Source organism: Primulina tabacum, chromosome 4, assembly GCF_025594145.1.
Source record: "Primulina tabacum isolate GXHZ01 chromosome 4, ASM2559414v2, whole genome shotgun sequence".
Classification (NCBI taxonomy): Eukaryota; Viridiplantae; Streptophyta; class Magnoliopsida; order Lamiales; family Gesneriaceae; genus Primulina; species Primulina tabacum.
This window is the reverse complement of record NC_134553.1, coordinates 5,360,071-5,376,377: the sequence shown is the minus strand read 5'-3', so window position 1 is coordinate 5,376,377 and position 16,307 is coordinate 5,360,071. Positions and strand designations below refer to the sequence as shown.

The window sequence follows — 16,307 nt, the reverse complement described above, 5'->3', positions numbered from 1 at the left end:
TGTCTCTTCATTTTGGTTGGAACATATTTGCGAAGTCTCCCCTTGAATTTGTCGTGGGCGAATCTGAATTCTCTCTTGTTTTGAGAGCTTTTTGGAGGAAGAAACTCGTGTGTTGGAACGAATATAATTGGCACTAAAGAACACACTTTTGGTAGAAAGCAGATTTCGGTATAAAAATTTATTATTGTATAAATAATATGATTGATACAAGTTTGGTGGGACTAAATATAATTTTCATATTGAATAAATAGAAACATTTTCTTTTTTTATAAAATTTAACAAATATTTTTCATGCAATTTTTTGTTTGTAAAGTGTTGCAATATATGATTGCAAACCGATGAATATGTTCCGGAATAGATGAATTATGTACATACAATGTTTTCTATTAATATTTTTCAAATTTATTTGGGATGGTAATAACTCATTTTTACATAAGGTAAAATGATTTTTTTATTTTATTTTTAATGTTAGTATATTCTAATTAAGTTAAATAGTTTTTAATAATTTAGTAATATTTTGCATGAGCTGGTATACTGAATTCGACTCGAAAACGTATCATTTTGACTCGATCGAGTATTAATTTTCAAGATCGAAACGTAGTTTGAAAAGGTTGATTTAAATTCTATTTTAATTTTAAATAAATAGTATATATATAATTAAAATTCGAGCTCATTAAGATTCAAGCATCTCGAACTCGAAGTTCCGTCAAAGCAAACTCGAATCCAATTGTCAACCAGCCGCTCACAAACTATTTAGCATTACTCGTTTGCATTTAAAGTGATGGTTGGGTGCAAGCAAGTCTTCGTCGACTGTGTCAAGGCTGTCCACTTTATTTGACAAATTTTCCGATATGCATTTAATTAACAATTGCCGACAGATTAGAGTCAACGTCGATGTTTGTATGCCCCTTCGCTGGGTTGTCAAACTCACATTAGATCCTCATATCTCCTTCAGTGGGGGTTCTTCTACGATATGAGAAGCAACCGGATGTCCGATTTGGACACCAGCTGAAGGATTGCCTCAAGTTATGATCTTCTTTGAAATGTGGATGAAAAAACCGCCCTCCCTCCAGTAGCTAAGTCTTTGGCTAATATCGGGCACATTCCATCATGCAATATTTGGTGGAGTATCCTGTGGGAAAGAGAATTGTTGTCTCAAGGGTGTAAAATGGCGAATACGGAGAGGTACGAATGTTCAAGTATTTCATGATCCATGGCTGTGTCAATTGTGGAGTAGGTGTTGGATAAATGAATAATGAAGAGTTGTTGAATAGAAAAGGGAGTGGGAGTTGTCCCACATGAAGAAAATAGCCAAATGATGTCTCCCTTATAAACTCCAAGTTTGAATAAGGGTTTGGGCCCCAAGGGGTACCAGAAGTTTTTAGAAGGGGGAAGACGCTAATAGGCCGTGTCTGTGTGAAATACACGCGCGCTGATCTTGGGTCGGTGCGGTACGGTCTTTGACAAGCATTATTCTTTTTGGAACAAGTTTATTTGAAGAATAAATTTTGTTAGTTGACTGATGCAATTCGGAACAGAGACAGAAGCGCGGGTGCGCCAAATCCCGCGCGGATGCGCGCAGGTTGCCTGTTGGACAGAACAGGGCACGCGGCCAGTGCGCTGCGCGCGGCACGCGCGTGTTGTCGCGTGGCTGCGCGCGCAGCGCTGATTCTGGAACAATGCGCGTCCCTTGGCTATGATGGCTTCAGTTTTTCGCCCAACCAATGTATCCCTTGACTAGAATGGTGTCTCTTCGAAGCATCCGGTCTGGAGAAACGTGTCTACTCAATTCAACCGGTGATCATCTATAAATAATCCCTCCAACCATTTTTATGGCTGCTGAATTTTTGCTGCTCTCTTTTTTCACATATTGCTGCATATTTTCGTTTGGCACTTGAAAGCTTTTGCATACAATTGTTCGCTGATTTCGAGATTTGAAGTGCTGCAAACTCTCGACGTGAAGTCGTTGTATCTTGGGGACGATTGCTTGCGACATATAGCATTATATACGGACAATTTCGTCTTGCGGAGAAAGGATCCTCCTTGCCTCGACTTGATCTTATTGTTGCTACGGTTGGTTCGAGATTCAAGTTGCTGCTTTTGTTCGTGAATCAAGACATCCAACATATCCAGGGTAATATCCATCTAACAGTAGGTCTGTTGTGAGACGGTCTCACGAATCTTTATACGTGAGACGAGTCAATCCTACCGATATTCACAATAAAAAGTAATACTTTTAGCATAAAAAGTAATACTTTTTCATAGATTACCCAAATAAGATATCTGTCTTATAAAATACGATCCGTGATACCGTCTCACGTGGGTTTTTGTTAGTATTACTTGTTTATTGAATTATTAATGATAATTGAAATAATAAAAGAGGAGAAGGTACAAGATTCCTTTCCCATTTTTTTTCTTGAACACATATAGGAAGTCAAAAGTAGTTATGTACTTCAATTCTCTAACTGAAAAAGCTTCACATATTAGTTCGAGTTATCGCAGTGCCGTAGCCTAAAACTTATTGTACGGATCAAAGTAATATTTGCAAATTCCGTGGTTGTCTCCCTTCATATTACTATTCATGTAATAAAACTAATCATAATCTTTTTAGACACGGGTGATACAATTAGTCTTGGGTTTACTTGTATAAATTCTGCTAGACATATCAAATATAATAGTAATTACGAAAACGAAAATAACAATCATTTTTCAACTTAAAAAATACGCCAAATAATTTTGAAGAAATTTCAGGTTATAATACGCTTGTTTTATTAAGAAAAATATATATAATGGAACGAAATTTTAAACATAAAAAATTGAATAAGAAATTCAACTAGAATCGTCTCACACGAAATTAATGTGCATGTCTTTTGAGAGATGATCTCGCGAATCTTTAATCATATCGATATTTACAATAAAAAGTAATACTCTTAGCATAAAAAAATAATATTTTTTTCATAAAAAAAATCATCTCACAAAATACGATAAATAAAACAGTCTCACCCAAATTTGTATAATTGTATATCTATCCCCAATTATACCACACACACATTACTACCACCAATTATTAAATAAAGCTTTTTTTAAAAAATAAAATAATTATAAAAGTTAAAAAGGAAAAGCATTTGATTGGCAATGTGATTAGCCATTATATTTATGGTCAGAAAAAGACGTATAGGACGGGGTCCACGAAACGAATTCGACCAATGATAACTTCCCACGTGGCGGATTCTGAACCAACGGCAGAGATCTCCTCACCCCAACAACCAATCGGACGATGGCTAAGGCGCCCGCGTGTCACCGAAAGTTATCGACATAGAACAGTCCACAAAAATCCACGTCATCACCTGGGATCATCAATTATAAACCCTCTCTCCGTTCCAATCCCGCGAATCTCTTTGGACTTCTCCTCCGCCGGAGATATTCTCAGCCGGTTCTCGGTCTGCTAGACGTCTGCTTTTATAATTTTGTTTCTGTGTTTGTAATTATTCTGCGAGAGAAAAAATGGCGGATTCCGATAGCGAATCATGGGGAAACAGGGACGGAAACTCACAGAACGAAGGCTCTCAGAGGGAACTGGACAAGTTTCTTCCGATCGCTAACGTCAGCAGGATCATGAAGAAAGCGCTGCCAGCGAACGCCAAGATATCGAAAGACGCGAAGGAGACGGTGCAGGAATGCGTCTCCGAGTTCATAAGCTTCATCACCGGCGAGGCGTCCGACAAGTGTCAGCGGGAGAAGAGAAAGACGGTCAACGGCGACGATTTGCTCTGGGCGATGTCCACTCTAGGGTTCGAGGACTACGTGGAACCGTTGAAGATTTACTTGCAGAGGTTTAGGGATACAGAGGGGGAGAAGACCGCGCTAGCAGGAAGAGAGACCAGTGGTCCGGTGGGCGGTTACGAAGGTGCATATGGTGTGATGGGCGGGCATCAGATTCAGGGACCTGTTTATGGGTACGGTCCGGATGGTGGGTCTGGTTACCATGTCGGACCCGGGTCGTCCACTCCCGGTGGGAGGTCAAGGTAGTAGCGTAATCGTTCTCATGTATTAATATTCTAGTGTGATTTTCTAACCCAAAACCTTTCCTTGTACTGGATTGGAGACATTGCTACTTTTGTTCTTTCTTGTCTGCTATTATTCATATTCCCAAAAGATTGATTATGCAATTTTTTTATTATTACAATTTAGGTGTTTTTTTTTTAAATAAAAAATAAAATCATTATTTTAACTCTTTAAGAAACAGCCACACACGTTAATACAACTTTTTATGTTTTAAAAATACATATTTTAAGCTGAGGAATAATTACATTTAGAGTGGTCTCATGTGAGATCGTCTCACGGATCTTAACATGTGAGACGAGTCAATCCTACCCATATTCACAATAAAAAGCAGTACTTTTAGCATAAAAAGTAATAATTTTTCATGGATGACCCAAATAAGAGATATGTCTCACAAATACGACCCGTGAGATCGTCACACACAAAATTATTGTGTTACGAGCTCTATGTTACTATTGTCGATATCTATAATTAATGATATTTTTGAAATATAAAATGATATTTTCTCGATGAACGATTCAAATAAAAAATATATATAAGATAATTGATTCTTAAAAATTACAAAATGATCGATTTTTATATAAATTGTACTTCTCAAGAGTTCCCTTGATTTTATGCTGGAGTGACGCTTAAACCACGTGAACTGTCCAATTTCCCGACATGCCTAATCAATCTTCCTTTTCGTAGACCCCAATGGCTTATACATTTTAAATTATATATGAAACTAAATCCCTCATCCTTCGATTTATCTGCCATCCAGATAGTATCACCATAGATGCTGATTTTAGTCATATAGTCATTTTTGGCTCGATTTATCTCTATCTTTTTAAATTTTTAAACAATTATATCAGAAAATATTTATACAGAACCATTTTTTTTTAAAAAAATAAATCAATTGTATTATAATTTTATATATTTTAATTTTTACACAAAGATTTAACTGCTCTCAGCATCACACTGGGGTTTATTATATGCTTACACAGAAACAAATGCAAATGGCTTCAAAAAAAGCTTATCCATATTCAAAGAGTATATATCTTGTGAGACGGTCTCACGAATCTTTATCTGTGAGACGGGTCAACCCAACCGATATTCACGATAAAAAATAATACTCTTAGCATAAAAAGTAATATTTTTTCATAAATGACTTAAACAAGAGATCCGTATAACAAAATAAGATCCGTAAAATCTTCCCACACAGATTTTCGTTAAATCCAAAATATCTATGCCAGATCCAACGACCCAAGTTCATTTAAGACAGTGTGCACTATGTTATCTGTAATGTTGGAAAACAGGTCATGATTACCAATAACCCTTGTTAACTGTCTCAGCTCACTTTTTATATCCACTCCACCGCTGCACTCTTATATCTATCCACACCACAAAATTTATTATTTCAGCACACAATGCAGCTACGGGGCGGTGCCGCAGCGGTCTTCCTTGCCGTCTTGATTGTCTTTCCCACCACCGATGCGTTCAACGTCACCTCCATGCTAGATAAACATCCTGAATTCTCAACCTTCAACCACTACTTATCCGTTACCCAGCTGGCGCCGGAGATCAACCGGCGGAGGACCATCACCGTGTGCGTGGTGGACAATCCAGGGATGGCAGATCTGCTCGCCAAACACCTCACTCTCGGCGGGATAAAGAATGTCCTCTCCTACCACGTTCTGCTCGACTACTTCGACGCCAAGAAGCTCCACCAGATCACCGACGGAAGCGCACTGGCCGCTACCATGTACCAAGCCACCGGCTCCGCCCCTGGCTCATCCGGTTTCGTTAATATAACCGATCTCAGCCGTGGGAAAGTGGGTTTCTCTCCCGAGGACAATGGGGGCAACATTTCAGCCACTTTTGTCAAGTCTGTCGAAGCTCAACCGTACGACATCTCCATCATTCAGATCTCCAACCTCTTGCCGTCATATGAAGCCGAGGCACCGGCGCCGGCTCCGAGCCAGGTGAATATCACGAAGCTGATGTCGGCTCACGGCTGCAAGGTCTTCGCCGATACCCTCGCGGGTAGTCCTGCTGAAACCACGTTCGAAGGAAATATCGATAGTGGATTGACAATATTTTGCCCCGGGGATGAAGCCATGAAATCTTTCCTGCCAAAATACAAGAACTTAACAGCAGCAGATCAACAATCTTTACTCGAATACCACGCAATTCCGTTTTACGAATCGTTGCCTGGCTTGAGATCCAACAATGGCCTCACCAGCACCCTAGCCACCGTGGGAAACAAGTTCGTATTCACCGTGCAGAATGATGGCACCGATGTCACAATAATAACGAAACTCGTAACCGCCAAGATTGTAAACACTCTAGTGGATAACCAGCCCCTGGCGATCTACCAAGTGAACAAGGTTTTGATACCGCCGGAATTGTCCAAACTTGGTGGGCTGGCTCCAGCTCCCGCCCCTGGTCCTGCAGCCGAGTCACCCAAGTCTTCAAAAAGTAAGCACAAGTCTCCGCCGGCTCCTCCTGGCCCGTCGGAATCTCCGGCGGATGGTCCTGACGGAGATGTGGCTGATCAGAATTCCAGTGGTGCTGAAATGGTCCAAATTGGCGGTGGAATTTTGGGAGCTTTGATTCTCACCGTGTGGTCTACGTTTTTACAGCTTTAGATTTTACTTTTACTGAGATTGAACTGTCCTTTTTTTAATTAATTTTATTTTCGCTTTTGTTTCCACTTGTGTGTCCCTACGGGTGTTATTTTCCAATTCATTTGATTTTTACTAGCAGCAGCCAGTGCATTTACCATTTCATTCATGGAAAATTTAGTTTTACAGTTGGTGTAATTTCTTTTAATTCTGCCACTACAAGTCGTGTACATTAAATTCATGAAAACGACAACTTCAACTTTTCCCGTTCAAAAACAATCGAGTCTCGAATTTAAAATATTATCTCAAACTTAAGATGTTGTTGTTAGACAATTTTCTTATAACTTTGTACGTCTTATTCTAGATTTAGTTGGAAAGTAATATTCTAGGTTTCTTTTTCCAACTTCAGACTGCAATTCAAAATTTCAATTTTTGTTTTCAGCGAGTCTTTTGTGAGACGATATCACGAATCTTTATCTGTGAGATGGATCAACTTTATCGATATTCACACTAAAAAATAATACTTTTTCATGGATAACCCAAATAAGAGATCTGTCTCACAAAGATCCGTGAGACTCTCTCATACAAGTGTTTTTCTTTTGTTTTTTATCACTGTTATTAATAGCCACTATAAATTAAGAATATTTTATAATAATTAGGTAAACCTAAACCTTAATGTGTGTGATTATTTAAAAGCACAGGACAGAAAACGAAAGAGACGTGGCATAGTTGCCTAGGATTGCATGTAATTAATTCAATTGTTGCGCCATTTGGAGACATCTTAGTAACTAATGACAATATAAGATTATATAAATCTTTAATAAATTGTTGTCTGATGGGGTCACGTGCCATGGTTTCTTTTTTTTAGTTGACATTTAATTCAATAGAATTCAGGTTTTAATATACATAGATATCGCATTTATTGTATATTAAATTACTCTTTTATGTAAAACATTAAGATTGATACTATAAAATGCAAACTTTAAATGAATGGCAAGTTTTGTGGGTAGGAAAAAAGTATTTGTAATATTCATAATTTAATATTTTGTAATTTTTCATTATCAATATATGAGATAGATTTCTATTAATATTATTGAAATTATTATAAAATATTTTTTTGTCTTCTATTGGATATGGCTTTTGTAGAGGACAAACCTTACAGTTAATTTGGGGTAAAAACTTGTGTGAGACAGTCTCATGAGTCAGTATTTTGTGAGACGAAATAATTTTTTTTGTGAATATCGGTAGGGTTGACTCGTCTCGCAGATAAAGATTCATAAAACCGTCTCACAAAAGGCATACTTTTTTTTTTGGCGGAGTTTTTGAAATTTCACTGTTCACATAGATGCACGGTCATCCACATGGTTTCCTACTTTCCTAGCTTTCCACGGCAATTTGATTATTATTTTTTAAAAGCTTATTGATTGTGGTAAACTCTATTATATGAGTTAGATGTGCTCGAGTGAGTGGGGATCCGAAGAAGAAAGGCAAACAACGACCTCAGAGCATATATCACGATATTTTAGTGAGAAATATACTCCATACGAAAATAACTTTTACGACGTTTGGGGAGTATCAATTCACGTCATTCCAAACCTTACCATTAACTCACCTATGCTCTTGGGCGATGATTTGATTTATTTCAACCATGTTTGGTGGTTCGTGTGAATCAAATTATAGAAGCAGTTACTTTATTGTTGAATTAACTGTGATACTCAATTAAATTTATTTATTGTTGTTTATTTTTCCAAGGCAAAATCATAATTTTAGTTCTCCGTATTTATATATTTGTGATTTTAATATCTATATTATCAAATTTAGTTTTAGCATGTAATTTTTAACCTTTTATTAACGTTATGTCTGGTAGTATTGATATGTCATCGACATGGAGTTAACATATGCAGTATCATATCAAATAACTTACAGAAAAATGACCAAAAATATCAGAAAATGAAATATACATATTAAAACAGAAATTCGATAATAAATATTACAACAAACAGTTTTATTCCAAAAAGGCACACTATTTAAGGAGTATTTTAGGCATAAAGTGAGATAATTTTTATTTTATCTTATGCAAAAAAATTATATCAAACACAATCATTTAAAAGTTAGAAAATGTTGAAATAATAATGCCCAAAATGGAGGATGTGTAGATTGTGGTCCTTTCACCAAGCATCAAACAAACATAGTGGAAGAGATTGCAAGTTTCTGCCCTGGAATTAGTGTGCAATACAGGCTGGATCCCATAGCCAAAAAGCCTGTAATTTGCTCTTGCTCACTTTGTTGTCATGGCTATTTCTAGAACCTTAAATTAATTAATATAGGATTTTGTCCTCTGCAAATACATTTTGGATTCAAGAATTTTGATTTATTTGGGTTGGATTATTGGAAGTGGCTCCTACTGTAATAGTCCATCCTAACAACTTGTTCTCAATTTGAATAATATTTTTTATAATTTATTTAATTTATATCCAAGTGAGATCAAAATATAACGTATAATGTAATTTTTATCTCTTGAATTTCGCTATATTACGGCTCGATTTTCATTCTCTCTGCTGGGAAATAGTTCTTCTTGAGGATTCATGACGGTAAGTTATTGAATACGGCCGCAGTTTTTGCGTATTAATCTGATTTCGGATTTGTTTCTTTTCATTTAGTTGTTGAATTTCTGGTTGTCTTCATTTTTTTATTGATCGTCTTGGGGAATATTCTGCTGAAAGTTTGCTTGATTAACCTAAGCTAAAAGTGCTCTGTATAAATTGGATTGTTCGTCACCAGTGATTGATTGCTGGAATTTGTTCGATTGATTTCTTTTTCATGAAGATTTCAAGCAGAATTAGAGGAGCTCTTCCTTATGGAATGGATACTCTCTTCGAAAAGGGGAATAATTGATAGTAAATCAATGGAAAGACCAACTTTCTAAGTTCTTTCAGCTGCTTTCGTTCTCGAGGAAACTCTTGAAGGTTTTCGATATTGTTTGATTTATACGTTGATTTAAATATTAGGGATACTCTCAATTGGTCTGAATAAAGTTTCTAACACACCTATGTTTGTGATTTCAGATAGTTGAAACTGTTGCTCTTGTGTTACATGTCGTCATATTTTATATTGCCTTGTTTATGATGCGCAGTTACTAGTAGTGAACTATAATTTGTTGGTACCGCAGAAAATTGTACGGTAGCATATCTGTTTAACTCTTCTCTGTTCCTATTTTGCAATGTGACTCCTTGCAGGTTTCATCTTGTATCGTAGTTGACATGGTGTATGACTTACATCCACCAAGTTTCATTATTTACATGAATGAAAAACTTCCCCTCACTGAAAGGGAACTAGCAAAACATATGCCTACCACAGGTCTCATTAATTTGTGAAGTTATACTGTTAGATTCCTTGCCAGGATTTGGATCTTTATAATTTTTAAAGTTTAAATATTACTAACATAAATTTAGGGTGGTCACTTTCCCTTGGTGTTGAAAATTCTTCTTGATCTTTTACAACAATTTAATTATAGCTTGACATTGCATCTTTGAAAGCCTAAAAAAATTTACAGAGATGGCTAAATATATATATGTTGCTTCTTAGACTCAGGGTCCTAGCTTCGCCCCCTGAAACCGCGGCCACATGTTCAAAACTACTGATACACGAAATCCCATATGTTTTATAAAATTAGTCAGTGGTAGTGGTGTCCTTTATTATCTAACGTCCTACCAACGTGCATGTGTAATCAGTTTCGGGTATATCATATGACGTACTTATGCATCTATATTCAGGTGACTTCTTATCGACAAAACTTGAATTTCGTACTACTTAGTGATAATCTTGCTACCAAGCTCGATTCTTTTCTCACAAATTTACCACGATTATGTTCATAAACATTTCAATAGTTCAAGAAACTATGGAAATTGTACAATTTATATCTTTCTTTCCTATTTGCAATATCAGTACTTGTTATGATTGAAAGCACTACTTTCTGGAGATGTGATGATACATATATCTGGGTCGTAACAATGTGAGGTTCATCAATACTATAATTTGTTTGACTTTGTTAAATTTGCTAGGAGTTGCACCCTTGATTTAAACTTCATATCTAAATGAGAAATACTGAAAGCTGATTTGGAGATTTGTTGACCTCTGCGTGTACATTTCGGACAGGAGAAAGGTAGGCCCTTGCCAAAGTTTGGAGAGTGGGATGTCAATGATCCTGCTTCGGCAGAGGGATTTACAGTGATTTTTACCACGTTAAGGGATGAAAAAAAAACCGGTGGGATGCCTGATTCTCCCACAAAGCTGGATACGAATACAAATACTAGTCATGGAATTGAACATGTAAAAACTCAGGGTGTAAGTGGTTCTTTGATTAGATTGAAACTTTTTTTAAGTTTGCCAATTGTGCATGTGATACAAATCAGTTGATTATTTGTTCATTAGATTCATTCCCGCACGAAATCAGTATTGCTTTTACTTTTATTTTTTGGGTTAGAAGTTTGTCAGTCCGTCTGGCTTTTGAGAGTCTCAAAACTGACGGCAAGTATTTGATTTGCAGAAAAAATGGTTTTGCTGCATGCAGAGCTCAAGCACGAACTACTAAGCATAGTGTGAAAAAGGAATGTATATTTATGTTTAAAGACAGTTCTTTTGCTGCTTTTATGGCTTCTAGTACTACGTTTGTGTGTCTAGTTTTGATCACGTTGTGCGCAATTATTGATTTATCGTCGCATTGCTTTTTCGATATGTAGTTCGATCTTGATATTTTCTGGTCATAGTTAACCTGGTGCCTGCTGTTGGGTGAGCGCATGATTGTACTTGTATTACGATTACAAATCAAGTGATTTATAAGTATAAACACGTGTCTCCACATACTAGTTACTAGATTCATCCCAACTAAAATATTGCTATCGACACGCTTAAAATGATGACTCGGTTGGCCGACGCATTGGCACTTCTCTGTCGTGCACACCTCGCTGGAGCCATTATCAAAATCGGGGGTGGTACATTCCACCGCGGGTACCGTCTTTGATGCCGTGGGTCACTGAAACTCCACCACAGTGTTGGTTGCACAGACTCAACAAAACATCGGCATCCAGCTCTCTCTCCGCTTCCTCTTGTTCAATGGCCGCATCGCCTTCCTGCGGACATTCCCCCTTGATGGTATGTATAATTTTTTCAAAAAAAATATTTTTCTTTTCTTTTTAATTACTGATCGAATATTTTAAATCAAGCGACCGATACTGGATTATGGTGTGGACAATAGTTCCGCTTGAATTGATCAAGACTCCATTTGGAAGGATAAGTACAACAGAAAGCTCGAGAATGAAACATAAAAATAAGTAGAGATCTCTCTCTACGAAAATTTCCAATCAAACCAAAACGTTTGTGGAAAGAATATTACAAAACGGTAATATACCATTTTCAGAGTCAAGAAAGTTCGGATATCACCCGCATACACTTGTCTTCCAAAATCTTCACAGCTTCGATGAACAGCTCCTCAGGAGGTAATGCTCCAGTCGACTCAATTGTAACTGAGGAAGTGAATTGAAGACAGCTTCAGTGAACAGTTCCAAGATCCAAGTTTCACATAGATTTCACAAGATCAAAGCTAATATCACAATATCAAAGCTATTATTCAAGTATAAAATGTCATAAACAACTAAGCTTTCTAGTTAAGTTACCAAAGAAAGAAAGTATGAAACGTGAATATTCTTTCCTTTTCGGTTGGCGTCAAATTCTGTTCAGCTGCTACAGATTCCAACAAATTTTAATGAGGAAACATAAATGTAGTTCGTTCTATAGGAGTTGCTTTTCGGAAAATTGAGGGAACAATTTACAGAACTGTTCGTGAGTATGATTGTACAAGTTCTACGAGAACAACAAACAACAGTGTGGACCACGATCCAAGGATGGTTACCTTTAACATGAATTTGGAACAAGACAAGAAAAGGTGGAAAAAATTGAACTTCACATAAACATGGACGAAAAGTTAGTGACAACCACGTTTACAATGGTAGCTCTGCCTTACCCCACTCAATTAAGAAATCCTACAACCTTAAAGAAACAAAAAAATGAACCCACCATAAAATTCTCGTAGATATTAACCAACACAACCATCCAAAAGGATCACTAAAACTCATGCTGGGTTTTTAAGTACCCAATAATCTAAACAGTTGGTAACCACGAAACAACGGTATACTAGAGAGAAGATTTGCTCCACTTACAAATAAAATGATCTTTTACGCGCCGTAGTGACACATATTTATCCCAACCATCGCCTCTAATACATTCTCGACAAAGAGTACAAGACCGGGGCCTTGCCACAGTAGCTCTTTTTCTACCTGCACATCACCAAATAACCGTATACAAACCAAATTAACCCAAAACCTTTTTTCATCAGACAACTTACGAATCAGGGTGCAGTAATTCATTCAATTAGATAAAACTACACGTACAAACAGTAAACACAAAAAATGGAGAGACAATCGATGCCAGCAAACTTACCTTTACCAATATCTTCAATATCAAATACTTTGACGGGACATTTCTTAACAAGTTCTTCTGCCTCCTCGTCTTCGATATCTTGCAACAAGACAACCTATTCAAGCAGATAATAGATTTTATTAAACAATCTTATTATTGTTCATCAATAACAAGCAAAAACTGAACATTTATGTGTGGGCCAGAAAAATCTAAGTGTTGCTCGTGCTCAATAGCTGAAGTTTGAGCAGTCTGAGATGTCCGAATTTATGAATAATTCAAGAATGTTCAGTCGTCTGAGATGTCCGAATTTATGAATAATTCAAGAATGTTCAGTCGTCTGAGATGTCCGAATTTATGAATAATTCAAGAATGTTCAGTCGTCTGAGATGTCCGAATTTATGAATAATTCAAGAATGTGCAGTAAGCTACTCAGCACTGAGCATTTGAGAGTATGCATAATAGATACATGAGGATAAAAGTGGACAGCATGAGATAATATAAGGACCACCTGAAGTAAGATGATATCCCAAGCTCCAAATAAGACATAACGGAAGTAACAATTATCCATGCAGACAATACCAAGAAAAATAAGTGGGTAGAGTTGAGGACCAGATAAAAACAAGAAGTAGCGGGTAGAATGGCAGCCCTGCTGATTGCAAGTGTGATTAATGTATGTGCTATGCACATTAGAAAAATTGATTATCCGATATGTAAAGGCATATGTTAGTTAAAATTTAATGTGATTTGAGCATAGTTAGTAAAAGAAGTCCCTTGATGCAGAGAAAAATGGTACATAAGATTCAGTTAACAATGAACGCTCTCTGTCACTTTCGGGATTCCGGCAAGGACAAGGCCTCACAATTTCATGCTCACAAAATTTGGGGGAAAATGGGAGTATAAGTAGATAAAAAGAATAAGCACATTTGATACCTCAGGAAGCATCCTATACCAAGTGGTGGCGACAGGGGACCATTTTGCGTGTACTTTACCCATGCCTTTCACTGCATGAGCTTCCAGCTCAATTTCCTGAATAATAGTAGCTATCAAAATTTCAGAAAAGCATAAAACAGATATTTTAGATTCTTGGAGTAAGAATCGCAAGATCTCATTAAGCATCAGCCATCAGGTGACAACAAAAAAATATCAGCAACAAAATAAGATATTATTTGCAGGCCTATAGAGTCTCTGACTATCACTCATTAATTCTCATTGTGTAAGTGTGAGTTTTGTAAATTTAATATAAATACACAAGTTGCAAAGTAAAGCATACCTGTCCAGGTCCAAGTTTAGCTATAATTATATCTTCATGCTTGGGAGTAATTGGGTTGGTTGAAAATTCGGGGAGGGAATCTTGACTGCAATTGAACGAAGTGTAAGTTCTAATCTTCGAACTTGAATCAGCATTGGATTTATCTGAATTCAGAATTAACTCACTGCCATTAGGCAGCCACTTCAGCTCATCAGATTTCACTGCATTGTTTCAAACAGAAAAACAGATGCGACTTTTAAAGAGCAAAAGGACAAATGAACGATACACGTTGACAACAAAAAGAGTGAGAAGATGCAATAATTTATGGGTAAACATATTTAGTACCTTTAATTCGTGAACTGCCTCTTTCACAGCGAACATGGAGTTTAAAAACAATGGTGTTTTTCTCATTGGGTTCATCATTTTCTAGAAAGTAACATTTAGGCTACAGTAATATGTCAAAAAGAGGGGGAAAAGCAAGCAGGTGAAAAGGAGAAAAGTTAAAACCTGACATATATTCAAACAGTCTTGGATCGACTTTAAGTGGAATGAGACCCAATCTATGCGCGAGCACCTCATCTTGAATCACTGAGGTGTTGTTTGCAATCAAAACCTTTTCAATAGCCATCGTGGGAAGCTAGGAAAAATACAAATGAACAAAAACTTATGTCATCTATCCAAGAAATTACCCTGGAATCTGTCTTATTGACAGAATTGTTCTTTGAAAATAACCGAGAATTTAAATTAAGTAAAAACAACAAAGGAAGAAAAAAGTACAGCAAAATTTAATGCACAAAAGAGCTATAATTTACCAAAAAACTAAAGTTTCATATCATATAATCCCAAGAATAAGCAATAACAATCTGAACCACTAGCAATGAAATAATAATCTACAACAAATTTACAGAATAAATAAAAATATTCAGTCCAAAAGAAGACCAAAAAGATTTTTGCTTTGTTAAATCGGCATGCTTTAATTAAATTAATCCATCATAGCAAAAATACTCTCAAAGAAGAATGCATCTTTATCATGTGATTGTACAGCCATGTTAACAGATTTTAAAAAATTATACATATATTTTAGATTAATTCTACCATGAGTTTTGCTGCACCTGCCTTATTCAAGTGTCATACATCAATGCAGCTGTTTGCTGACAAAAGTATGCAAAGATAACACAACAGATAGTTCTCATTTCACTTATCTCTGCTCCTTCATGCTCAAGATAAAATATAGCAGCCAATAAGGTAAAATACACTGCTAGGGGAACAAAATATTGACACCTTATCCAAAAAAAATTTGACAGCGAATACTTTTTATCCAAAATATAGACAAAACAAGTTGGGCACCTCGGCTATGAGAATTCTGCGGAAAGCATTCGCCAAAGAAGCATCGATACCAATCATATCAAATTCCATGTCATCTTCCGTAAGTCTTATAACTTCCACTCTAAAATTGTTGCGAAATACTTCGAATTGCATGCTGTTGTCCACTCCCATTGATGCATACGCACCCGAAGACTGAATTTTTTCAGTCTAGACAACCCCCCCAAAAACAAAGCTTGATCAACATCAGCAAAAAAATGATGAATTACGATAAGGAGATAATCCAGAAAACGTAAGTTACCTGAGTTGGGGCATCGAAATTGCAGAGGACGCGAGTCCTCTGAAATTCGAGATGCGGCGGGAGCTTTCCCATCGGGACATCCGGCAAATCCCATACCGGAATTTTGGCTGTCCTTTGCTCTTCCATGGATTCCGAATCTTCGCTCTCCGTTGCTACGTTCACCATCCACAGTTCCTCTTGCCAGTACCTCCAAGTGTGCGTGTGTCAAAAAAAAAAAAAGAAATAACTTGGGGTTCTGTGACATTAGGGTTTAAGGAAATCTTCAATTTTATCTTTTTCCTATTTCCTTTCTAAA

The 16,307-nt window shown here is 36.7% G+C and overlaps 3 protein-coding genes and 1 long non-coding RNA gene across 4 annotated transcripts; 3 read left to right on the top strand and 1 right to left on the bottom strand.

Annotated features, from left to right (window-relative positions):
- Positions 1-3,355: 3,355 nt before the first annotated feature.
- LOC142542743 (nuclear transcription factor Y subunit B-3-like) lies at positions 3,356-4,169 on the top strand. Its single transcript, XM_075649552.1, has one exon. The coding sequence runs from the start codon at positions 3,505-3,507 to the stop codon at positions 4,027-4,029; it is 525 nt and encodes a 174-aa protein (XP_075505667.1). The 5' UTR covers positions 3,356-3,504; the 3' UTR covers positions 4,030-4,169.
- A 1,188-nt stretch (positions 4,170-5,357) lies between these two features.
- Positions 5,358-6,851, top strand: LOC142542742 (fasciclin-like arabinogalactan protein 1). The gene has a single exon (XM_075649551.1). The coding sequence runs from the start codon at positions 5,469-5,471 to the stop codon at positions 6,687-6,689; it is 1,221 nt and encodes a 406-aa protein (XP_075505666.1). The 5' UTR covers positions 5,358-5,468; the 3' UTR covers positions 6,690-6,851.
- Positions 6,852-9,098: 2,247 nt separating this feature from the next.
- LOC142542741 (uncharacterized) lies at positions 9,099-12,187 on the top strand. The gene is made up of 3 exons (XR_012819579.1): positions 9,099-9,256; positions 10,821-11,009; positions 11,212-12,187. It is a non-coding gene; the product is annotated as an uncharacterized LOC142542741 (long non-coding RNA).
- LOC142542740 (uncharacterized) lies at positions 11,980-16,259 on the bottom strand. The gene is made up of 9 exons (XM_075649549.1): positions 16,013-16,259; positions 15,736-15,921; positions 14,896-15,025; positions 14,734-14,814; positions 14,410-14,609; positions 14,070-14,165; positions 13,161-13,254; positions 12,881-12,997; positions 11,980-12,187 (listed from the first exon to the last, which is right to left on the bottom strand). Exons 1-9 carry the CDS (start codon positions 16,175-16,177, stop codon positions 12,084-12,086), a joined length of 1,173 nt encoding a protein of 390 aa, XP_075505664.1. The 5' UTR covers positions 16,178-16,259; the 3' UTR covers positions 11,980-12,083.
- Between the last annotated feature and the right edge of the window lie 48 nt (positions 16,260-16,307).

Excerpts from the sequence above, each read along its gene's own strand:
- LOC142542743 (XM_075649552.1), top strand. The coding sequence starts at position 3,505 with ATGGCGGATTCCGATAGCGAATCATGGGGAAACAGGGACGGAAACTCA.
- LOC142542742 (XM_075649551.1), top strand. The coding sequence starts at position 5,469 with ATGCAGCTACGGGGCGGTGCCGCAGCGGTCTTCCTTGCCGTCTTGATT.
- LOC142542740 (XM_075649549.1), bottom strand. The coding sequence starts at position 16,177 with ATGGTGAACGTAGCAACGGAGAGCGAAGATTCGGAATCCATGGAAGAG. Across the intron at positions 14,610-14,733 it reads AGGCAGTTCACGAATTAAAG|TGAAATCTGATGAGCTGAAG; the intron begins GTACTAAATATG and ends GAAACAATGCAG. Across the intron at positions 12,998-13,160 it reads TATTGAAGATATTGGTAAAG|GTAGAAAAAGAGCTACTGTG; the intron begins GTAAGTTTGCTG and ends GGTGATGTGCAG.